The 15,484-nt window shown below is 46.5% G+C and overlaps 1 protein-coding gene across 4 annotated transcripts in view; it reads left to right on the top strand.

The window, feature by feature from the left end:
- The window catches only part of AGMO (alkylglycerol monooxygenase), a 339,051-nt gene that overhangs the window by 192,213 nt on the left and 131,354 nt on the right, over positions 1 to 15,484 (top strand). For 3 of the 4 annotated variants that reach the window (XR_009462637.1, XM_059728959.1, XM_014603203.3), the window contains exon 11: positions 12,140 to 12,222. The exons of the other annotated variant lie outside the window; for it this stretch is intronic. Coding sequence is in view for 2 of the 3 variants with exons in the window: in XM_059728959.1 (XP_059584942.1) it covers positions 12,140 to 12,222 (83 nt within the window). In the remaining variant the exon portion in view is untranslated. The remainder of the gene's footprint in view (positions 1 to 12,139; positions 12,223 to 15,484) is intronic. 4 annotated transcript variants of the gene reach the window in all.

The raw sequence follows: 15,484 nt of genomic DNA on the forward strand, positions 1-15,484 counted from the left end.
ACCAGCAGGAAATCATTGTGGTATCTATATCCCTGTATATTATTAAAAATTTACAGAAGTTTTAGGAGTGTTCAATTAAATCCCTGTACACAGGGAAATCTAACAGAGCTAACCTCTTATGCTAGGGACAGACATTAACCATAAACCCGTTTAAGTGATCAGAAACTGGTTTAAACCTGTAACAGAACAGATGTTCAGTGCACATAAACCAGCCTGAAAATGGATGAAACTGGTTTGAGATAAACCTGGTTGAATATAGTATCAGACTTAACTGTTTTTTATCGGGCGCTGGTCAGACCGCAGTTGGAGTACTGCATGCAATTCTGGGAGCCACAATTCAAGAGGGATGCGGATAACCTGGAGAGGGTCCAGAGAAGGGCCACTTGTATAGTTAAGGGCCTGCAGACCAAGCCCTACGAGGAGAGACTAGAGAAACTGGACCTCTTCAGCCTCCGCAAGAGAAGGTTGAGAGGCGACCTTGTGGCTGCCTATAAGTTCATCACGGGGGCACAGAAGGGAATTGGTGAGTTTTTATTCACCAAGGCGCCCCCGGGGGTTACAAGAAATAATGGCCACAAGCTAGCAGAGAGCAGATTTAGATTGGACATTAGGAAGAACTTCTTCACAGTTCGAGTGGCCAAGGTCTGGAACGGGCTCCCAAGGGAGGTGGTGCTCTCCCCTACCCTGGGGGTCTTCAAGAGGAGGTTAGATGAGTATCTAGCTGGGGTCATCTAGACCCAGCACTCTTTCCTGCCTGTGCAGGGGGTCAGACTTGATGATCTGTTGAGGTCCCTTCCGACCCTAACATCTATGAATCTATGATTTGGCTCAAACCGGTTTATGCAATGTCTGTCTCAGACTCCTTGCTGGCTTAAGATAAAACAGACACCCCCAGCATCCTGGCATACACTCTGCTCCACAGTACGGCTTCCCCCCTGCCCCCGACTCCCTGGTTGGAGCTTGGCACAGACTTGCAGACACAGAGCATCTGCCTGGCTTCTCCCTGCTAAACAGGAATTATTCTCCCCTCCCCTCTGCCTTATGCAGACATATTAGCATTAACTAGCAGACCACATGCTGGCTACAGTCTGTGCTGTGGGAGAGGACTGAGGCAGACACACTTGTTGGAGCTAATCAACAGGTAGCTTAATGTCCTTCCTTGGAAGAGCTGTTTAAGAAGAGCTCCATTAGTTAATGGAGAGAGGCTTTCTTTTCTTAATGAGTTGATAAACACTGAGTTAGGGGTGATAAACATTCCCTGCTGGGCATCTCAGGAGGGGGGGAATAATCAGAACGTCCTGCTGGGGCCTGGCCACCCTCTGCCCCCCCCAGCTCTGCCCTGTGGAAGCAAAGGGACGGCTGCTTTAGCGCCTCCCAGCTTCTAGCCTGAGCCACTGCAGGCATGTCCCTGGGATGTCTGTATAAGTTACTGTAATGGGAGGGCATCCTAGGGTCACCGTGGTCTCCCTTGACGCCCCCTTACCATGCCAAGTTTGCCTAAAAGCACCCTTAAGTCTCGCCCATCACGTTTTTGATGTTGAATATGTAATAGGGAGGCTGCCTTTCTAACCTCCTGGACACGATTTTCCTGCCTTACACAGGCCCCGTTCTGTAAGGGGTGTTTTGGTACACCCCAGCCTTATGGGCTATGTGTGTCTCCAACCACCCCTTTACCACGCCTCAAGCCTCGCAGATGTAACTGATATTGTTCAGTCTTGTTCTGCCCCCTCTCTGGGGCTCCTCGCTGCCCCCTCTTTGGGGCTGGGGTTCCCATGCTGCTGCAAGTCCCTTATGAGGCCTCCTCCATCCGCTATTAGGCTCACCCAAACCGCCGGTTAAAACAGCAAACAAAACACAAGCCCCTGGGCTATAACATGAACTCTAGCCACCTGGCCATAATGTTATTCCAGCCACCCCTGGGTGCTCCATCCTTCCTCAATCTTGGGGCTGTACCTGCAGCTGTACCTTCAGCTTACTTTGGGAGAGCTCCTTCTCCCTTGGCAGCTGGCAGGGAACTGTCCCCTTGGCCTCAAGCCTGGGATTTATATGGGAGCCAGGCCCTGCCTCTTCCAGCCAGCGGGCCAGGTGCAGGTGCGGCCACTTCCCTCCTTAAGCATTGTCCCAGCAACCTGCACCTGGGTTCCTACTTCTGCTCTCAAAGTAGCAGGCACCTTAGTGCCCTGCTACAGTTACAAACTGATTTAGCTTAGCCAGGCTAGACTAACCTGCAAAGATTGAATCAATTTAGGCTCAGGCTTTTTGAATGTCTGTCCCTAGCTCTAGTGTTAAAATCCAATCCTTCATTAGTGCTAATAATTGTGGAAATGTAGTATATGATTAAATAGTGTTGAAATGTTGTAGCAGATATGATGGTTCGGGAAAAATTGGACAGGAACAGTCCCACATTCTTCTGTTTCTGGGAGGAGCTTGGGGATAGGAAGACAGACCAGGAAGGGCAGCAGCCAGAACCACCTCTCCTGTCCTGCTTAGGGTTATCAGAGAGCCTAGTGTACCGCGAATGCATGTGTGCCATAGCCCTGCATGTGGGGCAATATTACCTGGCTGCTGCCATGGGGAGGGCAGTGCCTACATCACAAGAACCACTCTTTTAAATCCTGCAATATGCCATATTGAGAAATACATTTGTTGGATTCTTCACAAAAAGAAAGCATGTCAAGTACTGTGAAATATAAAAGTAAATCTGATCTCAGTTAAATGTGTGCATTGTGATGGGTGTGTTTGCTCTGTTAGAATAACATATTTCTTCTTTATTTAAATCTATGGTAATCTATTGATTACCAAGTAATGGAAATTTATTCCCAAAATTCCATAACCCCCTTTGTAGACATTGAGACATTGTTAAAGCTTGCAGTAAAATCGAAATCCAACAGAAATATTTTTTTTTCTGTTTGATTGCAGCCAATAACCACATTGCAGAGTTGTGGCTGACTTGTAATTGGGGGTCCTGCTGTGGTCCCACAGGTTTCTCTGTTTATATAAATACTGCAGTATATAAATACTCATTTATTTTATATATACATGCATATATATAATGTTTGGAGTAGAAAGAGTATGCTAACACCAACACTAAGTTGTAAAAAGCACATTCCTTTCCTACTGCAACTTGCAATGCATATATTTAATATATCATGTTTAGTTTAGTGATAGAACCCACTGACTTTTTTGTTGATCTTGGTAGAGTAATGCTTAGAAAATTGATGCTTCAGCTTCCAGGACCCACTTCATAGTGTGACACCATGAAAACAAGTTGGAAGTATAAATAATGTACGACTACAGTGTTAGAACTACACACAGTATTAAAATAAGTACACATTTATGTTTTGGGCATTATTTTCTAAAAGCTTCAACATAATGGAATAAACCTATTATGGCATCACAGTATGTTGGAATGCAGATTACTATGATTTATTGTAACTTTACAAGATAGCCATGAGCTGAATTATCTATGGGGAAATGGCTTGTTCACCATCTACTGTGAAACCTGATTTAAAAATACTACACTGATACCTGCCAACAAGCTCATGTAGTTCCCACTATTCCAGAAAGCTTAGCACTTAGAGAATAGAGAAAGAAAATGTAGCAATTAGACAACAGAGAAACTAATGCAGTACATTGTCTTTCTTTGACATTGGAGTGGTTTATATGTATGTGAATGTTTTAGGATTGCACTAACTTGAAAGTAATGGTGATCTAGGCTAGGGAGAGAAGTTACACATGAACTGGTGTAAGTGATCATAAACCAGTTTAAACCTGTAACAGAACAGAAGTTCAGTGCACATAAACAGCATTCAAAATGGCTGAAACTGGTTTAAGATAAACCTGATTGAATGTAGTATCAGATTTAACAGATTTAGGTCAAACCAGTTTAAGGAACTTCTGTCCCAGATCCTTTCCTGGTTTAAGTTAACACACAGTCCCCCAGCATCCAACAACCCAGGATGCTTTGCAGCCCTGGGCTGGAATGTGCTGTCTCCTCCATTGGAGCGGGGTTGGCCCAGGCCCTCTGCTCCCTACCTGAATCACTATCACTGCTCTAGCTGTCTGAGAAGGGGCTAGGGCTGGGGGTAGGAAACCATGCTCAGGACTGTAGCTGGGGTGTGCCTGGCGATTCAGGCTCAGGCTTCTTGAATGTCTGTACTTAGTCCTACAGACCACCCTTTCATACTTGAGATTTATTTTAGGCTCCCCATTCTGGGCCACGTGTTGGGTCTGGATCAAGTTCTACCAGGATCCTGTTAGAAATAGGATCTATACATTCCCATTGTGAGAGTTGTTGAAAAGTGATATGAATTAATCTGGGAAGCAGAAATTATAAAATAGATTCTCATGGCTCAAGAAATTTTATATCCAATTGAAAGCTTTATATATGTGATGTAGATTGCATTTAATCCAGGTGCTAAAAGTTTAGTTATCTTTAAGCCTGTTATTCATAATGTATAACATCTGGCTCTGTTCTCTTTCCTGCTCTTATTGTTTTTACATTGGAAATATAGCTATACAATCTGTCTACCACAATCGATCTTCCTTATGTCTTGCTTGAACTTGAATATCACAAGTTTAAAAGTCAACTGCAATTCACTCAATTCAATTCAGTTGAGAGCCACCGGTCCCAGGTGGCAGCACCCGGCTTCCCTCCCTCATCTGGCAGGCAGATCGGAGGCCCACAGCCCAGGAAGGACTGGCACAGCCCCCTCAGCCCTCCTGGGGTTCCAGGCTCCCATCTGCCTGCCAGATGAGAGAGGCTGTTTTGAGCTTCCCCATTATAGTGAATTGGTAAAACATCGAAACAGTGTCAAAACAGCCTCACTGTTTCAACAAAGCAAAACGGAACAGCTGTTTTGAATTGAAATGAAATTTGAAATGAAATGCTGTTCCATCAAAACCTTGAAACTCAAGTCAAAATGAAACAGTGCCATTTCACACAGCCCTAGCAGCCAGGAACACAGGCTGGCAGTTTGGAGAGTAGCATCCAGCTGGTAAGTCTGTTGTGGGGGGAGGGAAGGGGCTTGGGGGGGGCAAATTAAAGCCCCTGCAGTGAGGGAGGAAATGGGGCTACAGCAGGGGAAGACACTGCACAGCTGGGGTGGGGCAGGGCATGGAACAGAGCCATGAGCAACTTGTTCAGGGGGCATGGGGATGGGAGGAGGCTCCTGCTGTTACATGCACCCCAGGAGGGCATGGGGGGCATGTGCCCCTGGATCTGTACATGGGGTGAGGGCAGGCTGCCACTGTACCAGGGCTGTGCTGAGCTGTTCCCAGCAGAGGGGTTCAGACAGGACTGCACTCAGAGCAGGAAACAGCAGCACTGGAGGGAGGTTACAACAGGGGCTACAGCCACCCCAAAATTCACTGTAGTCCATCACAGCGCCACCACTGCCCACCCTGAGCGTAGCCTGGCCTTTCCCCCTGCTGGGAAGAGTCCAGCACTGGCCCTGGCTCCAGCCTCCAGTGGCATCCCACCCTCGCCCTGCACACAGATCCGGGGGGCACCCCTCTGTGCCCCCCGCGGGGTGTGTGTGGCAGTGGGAGCCACCTCCCCATCCCCCGGATGTGCTGCATCCCCATCCCACGCCCTGCCCTGCCCCAGCTGGGCATCGCCTGCCCTAGCCCCACTCCTTCTCTCACCACAGGGACCTTGATCTACCCCTCTATTACTTCCCTCCTCCCTTGCCCCTTCCCCTACAACAGACTTACTGGCAAGATCCTGCTATGCAAGCTGCCAGGTCAGATATCAGCAATGGATCGGAATCGACCCATGTGGCTTGTTAAAAATCAGCAATCTGTATTGTCCCAAAATGTTTTTATCAGTGCACCCCTAATATTTTTTATTTATTCCTCCAGAGGTAAAGCACCTTGCATTTGTCCACATTAAACTTCATCCTGTTAGCTCTAACCCAACTTTCCAATTTGCCAAGATACTTCTGAATTTGCTTTTATCCTCCAACATGTTCATAATTCTTCCCAGTTTCATGCTGTCCATTAATTTGCTCAAGAAACTTCTTATGCCAGCATCCAAATAATTAATAAACACATTGAACAGCACCAGGGCCAGGACAGACCTCTATGGGTCTCCATTTGAAACTTTCTGCCATTCAGACATGACCCATTAATAATTACCCTTTGCTTGCAGATATTGAACCAGACATCTATCCACTTTAAAGTAGTTTCATCTAGCCCATGTTTCTTTAGTTTGTTTATGATGAATTAATAGGTATGGTATTGCCAAGCAATTGCTAGGCGTCTACCACAGTGCAAAATAATGGCCTCTAAACATCAATGTGGAGATTCCAAATGCTTGATTCTACCTATTACACTGAGGTCCCTCTTGGTATCTTCTATCCATCTTCCCACGTAGAGAGGAGAGAAGATTTTTTAAAAGTGTGGAGTTGGGATGGGGGATTCAGACAGGTATGTAGCCCAATTTATTGATGACATAGTGGATACTTTGTGAGCTTCTTAAATGAGAGAGAGTAGACAATGGATCTATAAAATACCTTCATAATGATAATACTAATACTAATAATATTAGTAAAGTTGTAGCTTACCACTCAAATCCATGTCTGTGTTTATTCTTTATTTGCCTGCACATTCTGGCTAGTATAAGGGGTTTGTAATTTTTTTCTCATGGATACTCTTTGCATTCATTGAACTATTCTTTTGCTTAAGTTTAAACATGTATTTTAGTATTTGTAGAAACAAGAACTAATATGTTTTAAAAACTTATTTCAAACTGGCATGAAATCTTGTCATTTCCCAACAAAATTACTTAAGTTTTAACAAAATAGTTATTTACATTTTCAATAAGTTAACAATGTAATTATGAGATTTCTCTGTAGCCAGAGGACAAAATTAAAGAAAAAATAAGCTACTAAAATTGGTCCTCTAAGGCCATATTTAAGCACCTAAAATAGGATGTTCAAGTGATTTAGGAGCTGTATTCACATAGAATTACAAAACATAATATTGATAGAAGTGTATAATCTGGTCAAAGTATTTCAGCTTCTTTGATTCCCTGGAAGAATGGAGTTGTGGCAAAAAGTAGAATCGCTGAGCACTAAACATGATGTGATGCTACTGCACAGTAGTTACAAGATACTGCACAGTAAGTGTCACTAGGCAACTGTGCCAGTGTTAACAGTGACAATTGCAGAACCATGGTTTCTATAGGCTGCTGCATATGCACATTGGCATGAATGCAAGGAAGATATGAACTGCTGACCCCTTGATCTACTTTACCTCAGACTGGGATGGAAAAGTACCAGTGTGGGCATTAGAGTGAGTGTGGCAGGCACAGAACAGAGGGCCGTGTGCAGCAGAAGCTGCTGGGTTTGTGTGGGCAGTGTGCAGCAGGGGTGTTTAAGGGATTTTTCACCTCAGAAGGGGCATTACTCTTATTGTAATTGTATAGTAGTGCCTCAAAGGAGTGAGGTAGATAGAGGGCCCATTAGAGGGTCATTGGTGGGTTGCTTGGCATTAAGGATCATTGTACATGTGAGGTTATAGGGGTTCAAACTCAGAAGCATAGGCTACATGTAGGAGGGGCACGGGTTGGGTATATGCCTCCCCTGAGATGGCCCTCACTGGCCACGGAGTGGGGGTGCTGAGAGAAGTGCCAGCGGCCCTCCCGGTTTTGCTACCGGTGCTTCCGGGGTCAGCAATTGGCCACCGGGGGACCCCCCCCCCCAGTCAGCAGTCGGCTGCTAGTGCCCCCCCAGACTCAGAAGGCACCAGTCACCCATGCTCAGAAGTTTGAGTCAAGTGGAATAGTGTGTGGATTTTACTAGTTCAATTATTGTCTTAGTCACTGCTGGGTGATAGCCATTAAGTGGGTAGCAGATGCGTGGTTAAAGTTTGTGGAGATTTGTTTAACTATTTTATGGATGTTACTTACCTGTTTGACATTGTTCAATTAAATAAAGCTTGTAATTTTATACACCTGTAGTGAATTTGTGATTTTGGTATGCTAATCAAAGTTTACAGCCAGCTAGAGTTGGGCTGCAGATTTACAGCTGGCATTTGGTACAGACCACTCTGCCACCACAGGCTGGCTAATTCAATAGTTGACCCGCTCCTTTAACACCAGGACACTACTGCGTGGCAATGCTAGTTACTAGGGCTGTGCGAAGCTTCAGATGCTGATTTGATTCAGTCTGATTTGGTGGCCAAATCTCCAAATCAAATCAGGGGAGCAATAAAAAGGTCTGAATCAATTCATGCACGGAAGTGGAAAGGGATCTTGGAGTTCTAGTGGACTCCAAGATGAACATGAGTCGGCAGCGTGACGAGGCCATCAGAAAAGCCAATGGCACTTTATCGTGCATCAGCAGATGCATGACAAATAGGTCCAAGGAGGTGATACTTCCCCTCTATCGGGCGCTGGTCAGACCGCAGCTGGAGTACTGCGTGCAATTCTGGGAGCCGCACTTCAAGAGGGATGTGGATAACCTGGAGAGGGTCCAGAGAAGGGCCAATCATATGGTTAAGGGCCTGCAGACCAAGCCCTACGAGGAGAGACTAGAGAACCTGGACCTTTTCAGCCTCCGCAAGAGAAGGTTGAGAGGCGACCTTGTGGCTGCCTATAAGTTCATCACGGGGGCACAGAAGGGAATTGGTGAGGTTTTATTCACCAAGGCGCCCTCGGGGGTTACAAGAAATAATGGCCACAAGCTAGCAGAGAGCAGATTTAGATTGGACATTAGGAAGAACTTCTTCACAGTTCGAGTGGCCAAGGTCTGGAACGGGCTCCCAAGGGAGGTGGTGCTCTCCCCTACCCTGGGGGTCTTCAAGAGGAGGTTAGATGAGTATCTAGCTGGGGTCATCTAGACCCAGCACTCTTTCCTGCCTATGCAGGGGGTCAGACTCGATGTTCTATTGAGGTCCTTTCTGACCCTAACATCTATGAATCTATGAATTCAAAGCTCTCTGAGTTGATTTGGAGAGCTTCAGAGAGCTTTGGGCAGTCCCCACCTGCTGCAGCAGGGAGCTGGAGCCAGACTCAGATCTGGTAAGTAGGGGAGGAGGAAGGAGGGGAAAGGGGACCATGGGGGACCCCCACCAGGCCCCATCCCCTGCCTGCTCCCCCAGCCCCCACCATGGCTGCCCTGCCTGCCCCAGCTCCCGGTGCTTCAGAAAAAAGCCTCTAATTGCCAGGACCTGCTGACCGGGGTGGGGGAGGGGGTGGCGATCCCCACTGCCCCATGCTATATGGGGCGGTTCTGCCATGAGCCCCCTGACCCCTGACTGCTCCCCGAAGCCCCCCATGGCTGCCCTGCCTGCCTCAACTCTGGCCCAGAAAGCCCTAAACTCACCTGCTCCTCCAGCAGCCTTGGGGCTCTGGAGGGCTTGTGCAGAGCCCCCCATGCAGCTTGGGGCAGTGAGGGGCAGTGGGGATCACCCTCTGCCAAAGAGGAACTGATGAGCCTGGGGGCTTTTTTGTTTTTTTTAATTTTCTTAAAGGGTTGGAGATGGGGTGGTCAAGACAGCCATGGGGGGGTGGGGCTGGGACAGCGGTGGGGCGGGGTTGGGGGACTCATGTAGAGCCTCCCATGCAGCATGGGGCAGTGGGGATTGCCTCCCACCGGGCAGCAGCCGATGAGTCGGGACTTTTATTTTCAAAGTGCCAAGAGCTAGGGCGCCTGGGGCAGCCATTGCTGGGGCTGCAAGAGCTGGCAGTGGATGGGTCTGTGTGATTTGGCTGAATTGATCTGGGACAGTGATTCGAATCACTGAATTGAATCACTGTCCCCCGAATTGGCCGAATGCGAAGTGAATACCAGCCACTTCGCACAGTCCTACGAGTTACTGCGCTGTCATTTAGTATTTGGTTATACAAGTACTAAATGGGTGCATCTACACAAGACATTACTGCCCAGTAGCTTGTTGCAGTAACAACTGTACAGTTGCAGTAACAACTGTGCAGTCCCCTGCTTGACATAACCTTTGAGGTGGAAAGGGCACTGTAAAAGGAGAAACAATGATATTGTGGAATAGGATTTATTGTCAAACCTTCAAACATAAATTAATGGATTTTTATTTTTCTGGCATCTTCATTCTTGAAGAAGAGGCTTCTGTTCACAAACCCTGTTGTTAGTAAAACTGTACAGGATTCCTACCACTCAGTTTGGGCCACAGATGTTGGGGTTTTAAAATGGAGACAAAAGCCTCAAAGATTCTTTTCAAAATGATTGAGTTTGATGAGGGGCAGGAAAATGAACAGTTCTTCATGATAGAATACTTAATAGCATTTAGACATATTTGCAAATGTTTTCATAACAGGTGGAAACAGATTCTTTATACCGAAAATATTTTTTTCTTTTTCTGATTTATGTATACATTAGTTGCATGTAATGTTTTTAAGGGTGCAGACTGTCAGGCCCCTAGCACTTAGTTACATGCTTAACTGTGGGTGAAATTACACATCAGCATTAGCAGGTACTAATTGTAAGGAATGTTAATTTGTGTTTAGGTTAATGGGCTAGTGATCAGTCACACGTTATGGGTTCATACCCTCTGTAATGCGCACTGCTCAGACCTGTTGCTAGAGGGCTGGTGAGCAGGGGTGTGGCTGGGTCTGTAAGTCTGTTCTTTGTCTACCCTGCTCACCAGTTATCTAGGTGCAGTATAGGTCAGGGTTGAGGAGACCTTCCATGTCCCAGTCTCCCCTTCTACCCTCCTCAGCTTCTAGATCTGCCCTCTTCCTCCTTATAGGCCTCTTCATCCCCAGATTGCTGCCTTGCCATCCCAATCAGCCCAGAAGCCCTGTAGTTGCCCAGCAGCTACTCAGCCTCTGCCCCCTCACCCCTACTCCCCACTCAGTGGTGGGGCTATTGGGGTCTGGACCCAGGCATATGGGGGTGGCATGTTCTGCAGGGATCCTAGGAGCAGGCAGGGAGGGGGGACCTCCCTAGTATCTATTCTGCCACTCTCAGGCTGATTGAGGTGGTAGGGCAGTGATCTGGATGTAGAGGGGCCAATACAGAGCAAAAGTGGGGGTTGGAGGGACAGTTATGGGGTGGGAGGGCCGCAAGTAGTGATCAGGGAAGCAGGGGAGAACTAGGGCTAGAGGCAGGCAGTTCAGGCAGCAATGTGGGCAGCAGCCTGCAGCTTCCTGCCCATCCACTCCCTTTTTCCCCACCTCCACTCTTGCTCTTTTCCCTTCCACAATTGCCGCTGCTCTCCTCTTCCCTTTGTCCAGCCCCACTTTAGCCCTTTCCCCTCAATCTCTAGCCACCTGTTGTCTGGCTATCCACAACTGTCAGTCTAGGGCCTTAGAGTCTGAGATGATGGCTAGTCTACTTGGGAACAGAGCCTCCTGGGATACTGAAGGACCACAAATTGGTGGTTTTGTTTTGGGTGAACACCCAGAAGTTAATTTAATTTGATCTGGGTAGCATAGCTGAAAGATAATCCTTGCTGGAAGTGGCGTAACTTTAAGATGTCTAGACAGCAGCTAGCACTTTTTAATAAGCCTTAATGTGCAATTGTTCAATTTTTAAATTCTCTTAATATGGTCTGATTATAATGTGTAATCTCACCCCATGATTTAAAGGTTTTAAGATCCACTAAAGTCAAGAGCATAATGAAATGCTTTGCTGAATTGGGAGCCAAGTGCTGAACTTTGATGAAGGAATTAAATTAGTTTTTTTTTAACACCACTGTATGACTTTACATCCCTACTCTTTTTCTTTAGGGGTGTGCTTGTTTTCAGCTGCCAGTAGTCTTAGAAAGTCAAACTTGGAAGCTGCAAGGATGCAGTGACAAGATGGGAAAAAGCAGGGTTGTGGTTTGAGCTTTATTTCTGTTTAAATAAAAGCACAAATGAGTCAAATAATTTTAGCAGAACTAATAATAATAAAAAAATTGAAACTATTTGTACCTGAAGATTTATTTTTAAATGTGATTTTTGTCATTTCCCAAAACAAAAATAAGGACATTTAGGCCTGAGATTGGGAAATGTTTACAGTTTTTAGTTCAAACAATAACATTGCTTTAAAAGCTGACACTAATATATAATTGAGAGTGAATGTTTAGATTGCTCCAGTGTCAGGTTTAGAACACAATATCCCTTTAGAGAGTTTTTCTAAATGAGTAATTTGTTCATTTGATATTTCTTTAACAGACGTTATCGCAGGTAACAGTTCTCCTGAGGATTGGCTATATTATCCTAACATTGACCTCCATGGGATTGCTTATGGACAAAAGGCAATATTTTTTCTTTTTTTATTTCCTTGCTTCGAAAAACTGTAATAATAACAAAAATTCTGTTGCGCATCACAATCATCCCATATAAAATGTGGAAATTGCAGATATACCAAAATGTTTGTGTTAATCAAATGCAAACAGTTTGTTTGTACAGTGCAAACTAAAGACAAAATTATGACACGCTTAAAAATAACATCTGTTGGGAGAAGTCTTGGAGACTTCCTGAGAACTGTAGTACTACTCACAAGGCATGTCTACATGAGACATTTACAATGCAGTAGACTGATTACTTGTGCAGTAAATGTCACACATCTACACATGCACTTTTATTAGGCTGGAGTAAACTAATTTACTCCACAGCAGGATGGTACTTGTAAAAATAATTACTATCCACTGCTCTGACTGGCTGGGGCACAAGGGTGCTTCAGTATGGGGGCTGCCAAATTCCCCAATCTCAGCCCTACACTGAAGCACCCTTGTGCCCCAGCCAGCACCTCCACAGCTGGGTGCACATGGAGAAGGCATACCCAGAGCAATAAACTCTGGAGTGATAAGCACCGGACTTTATTGCTTTGCATTAATATGCATGTATAGACACGCCCAGAATGAGCAATATGGCCCCAGAAAATAATGGAAAAGTCTTTCCAATGGAGATATTTTTTCATTTAATATTCTGGTGAAATCCAGCTCTGTTTTAAATCCATCATTCATTTTTTGCTTGCAGAGAAATATTTTGATTTATGTACATTAAAACTTATTTTCAGGACAGGAAAAATATGCAAAATCTTACACAGTTTATAATGTAGATAAGTGTAAAGAAAGGAAAATTGAACTGTGAGGAAACAGACTCAAATTATAGATGAAGATTGTGGGAGGGGAGACATAGGCCCCCCTCCCAGCGTGTCCCAGGACCCCGCCCGATAAGCCCTGATACTTACCGCAGGGGTCGGGACGAGTAGCAACTGGGGGAAGATGCCAATGCAGGCTTGGTGGTTCCACAGCTGCCTGAACCTGCAGATCGGCGATCCCTGGGGGTGGAGCTTGGGAGCAGCGCAGGCTGCTCAAAAGGCAGCTGGGGAGACACCCAGCTGCTGGGAAGGAGAGACGGAGGCTGCCAGCATGAGGTGAGCAGTGGAGCCAAGTGAGGAGCAGTGGGACGCCAGCGAGCAAGGTCAGGATGTCAGAGCAGAGCCCCAGATGGTGGGTCAAGCGGAGAGGAGCAGGATGCTGGCAGGGAGTCCCAGGTGGCGGAGCTGGGTAGGAGCGGCAGAGCGGGGCTCAGGGCGAGAAGCCCCAGTGTCCGACAGGGCAGCCCAACGGGAAAAGCCCCTGGGTGGAGCTTGAGGAGCCGGAGTTGGCCAGAGAGGCACGGCAGGGAGAGGAAGGTTGTCCCCACAGTCACAGGCAAAGATCAGGTTCTGTGGGAGTGGCCAGATACCCCTGTGGGGAAGGGTGGTGAGTGATGCTGAGACTTGGTGGGTGGCTGGGTAAAGAAAGAGGAGCAGGCAGCAACTGGCCCAGAACCCAGTGGGGAAGGGGCAACTCCCACCCATTGGTGGGAACAGGAGTGACTAGCTCCCAACCTGTGGGCCCCCTGGAAAGAGTAAGTGGAGGGATCGACATCAAGTCTCTTTCTCTCCCCAGAAAGGCAGAAGGGTCCAGGGAGCCGGAGTCCCCTGAACCCTGTCAATAGATGACTAATGCCTTCGCAAGGAGTGAAGGACCTTTTTGAGTTATCATTACTCAAGGCTGGGGCATGTTTAGTTTGTCCATGGGTTGGCCTGAAGATTAAGGATCAGTCCCATGGTGATTGATGGCCGAACACCCTATCCTGCTCAGGGTGGGCCTTATGGGTGAGGAGAGATCACCCCGGGGAAAGGTACAAGGAGGCTGAGCTCTCCCAGGCCATGGATGTGGTAAGGGTGGAGTAAAGGGGAGGTTTGGAGCCCCACGAAGAAAGACCCAGGGCTGCAACCCCACTGGGACCACCGACAGGGAACTGCCTTCCCCATCTATCAATATCCAAGTGGTGGCAGGCAAGTAGGGGCAGCACTCAGAACCATCTAGGTGGCCCTAGGGTGTGGTCTCACCCTGATGTCACTAGGGAGGAAAGCACCAGCCAAGAAGAGGCCAATGCCATACAATACCTACCAGCAATAAAGATTTTTCATAAATTACCCATATACCCCCTCCCCCCCATAGCTTTCTAATAAACAATTTACTTTACCAATAGGAACCGAAGGGCCATAGTTTTATTCAGTCTCCTAGTTGAGACTCTGTTGTTTTAGAGATTAAGTTAATAGCACAAGTAAATAATTTAAAGATAAGGTACATTACACAGGTTGATCCACACATCAAGTATTACAAATTCTGAAAATTCAAAATTACAGTTCAAAAAATGAAATTCAGAGAATTAAAAGGGGACAGCAGAGCAGCTGCTCTTCAACAATTGTCCATGTGCCTTTTCTTGTGCCATAGTAACTTGAAATTAAACAGGGACAGCTTAGCTGTGTTCCCTTCAAGGGTAAAATTCCCCATCCCCCTTGAATTTGCTGTACTTTGTTAGTTTGCCCGTACTCTTAATATGTATACTCCAAATCAGGTATCGTTTCTCATGCCATTCCATACAATCATGGGACTTTAGTGTCTAGTTTTGTGTTCTTCTTTATCACTAGGGACCTAATCAAATCACGATTTAACGGATTTCATGGAAATCACAAAATTGGGTAATCTCCATGAAGTCTGTAGAAAAACAAAACAATCAAACAAAAAAACTTACTAAAAATAAAAGGCTGGCTCCCCTTGGGAGCCAGCAGTCCTCCCGGCCACATAGCTGCGCATGAAGAGCACTGCCAGCACTAAGGTGAGCAGGCAAGATGACTGCCACTCCTGCCCCTCATTGCTGATTGGGAGAGGGCTGCCTGTTATGTGGCCCCACCCCTCTCCACCAATCAGTGGTGAGGGGGAGGGGCTGCATGACACACAGCTCTCTCAGCCAATCAGTGGTGGAAGCAGGACTGTATGATGGACAGCCCTTTCTACCAGTCAGCAGCAGGGGGCAGGGCCACCAGGGCCCCTAGGCCAATCAGATGTATGGAGAGAGGCACATTACCATAAGCCAATGAAAATAGCAGCTGACCCTATGATCTGCCTGTGAAATCAACTGGCCGCCACATCGAGTTGAGCGGACCCCTATTATTCACTGACATTTTTAACAGGTAACGCACAGAAGAGGGGGGGAAATTGCATTAATTTATTTAAT

The sequence above is a fragment of the Alligator mississippiensis genome, chromosome 5 (assembly GCF_030867095.1).
Source record: "Alligator mississippiensis isolate rAllMis1 chromosome 5, rAllMis1, whole genome shotgun sequence".
Lineage (NCBI taxonomy): Eukaryota > Metazoa > Chordata > Crocodylia > Alligatoridae > Alligator > Alligator mississippiensis.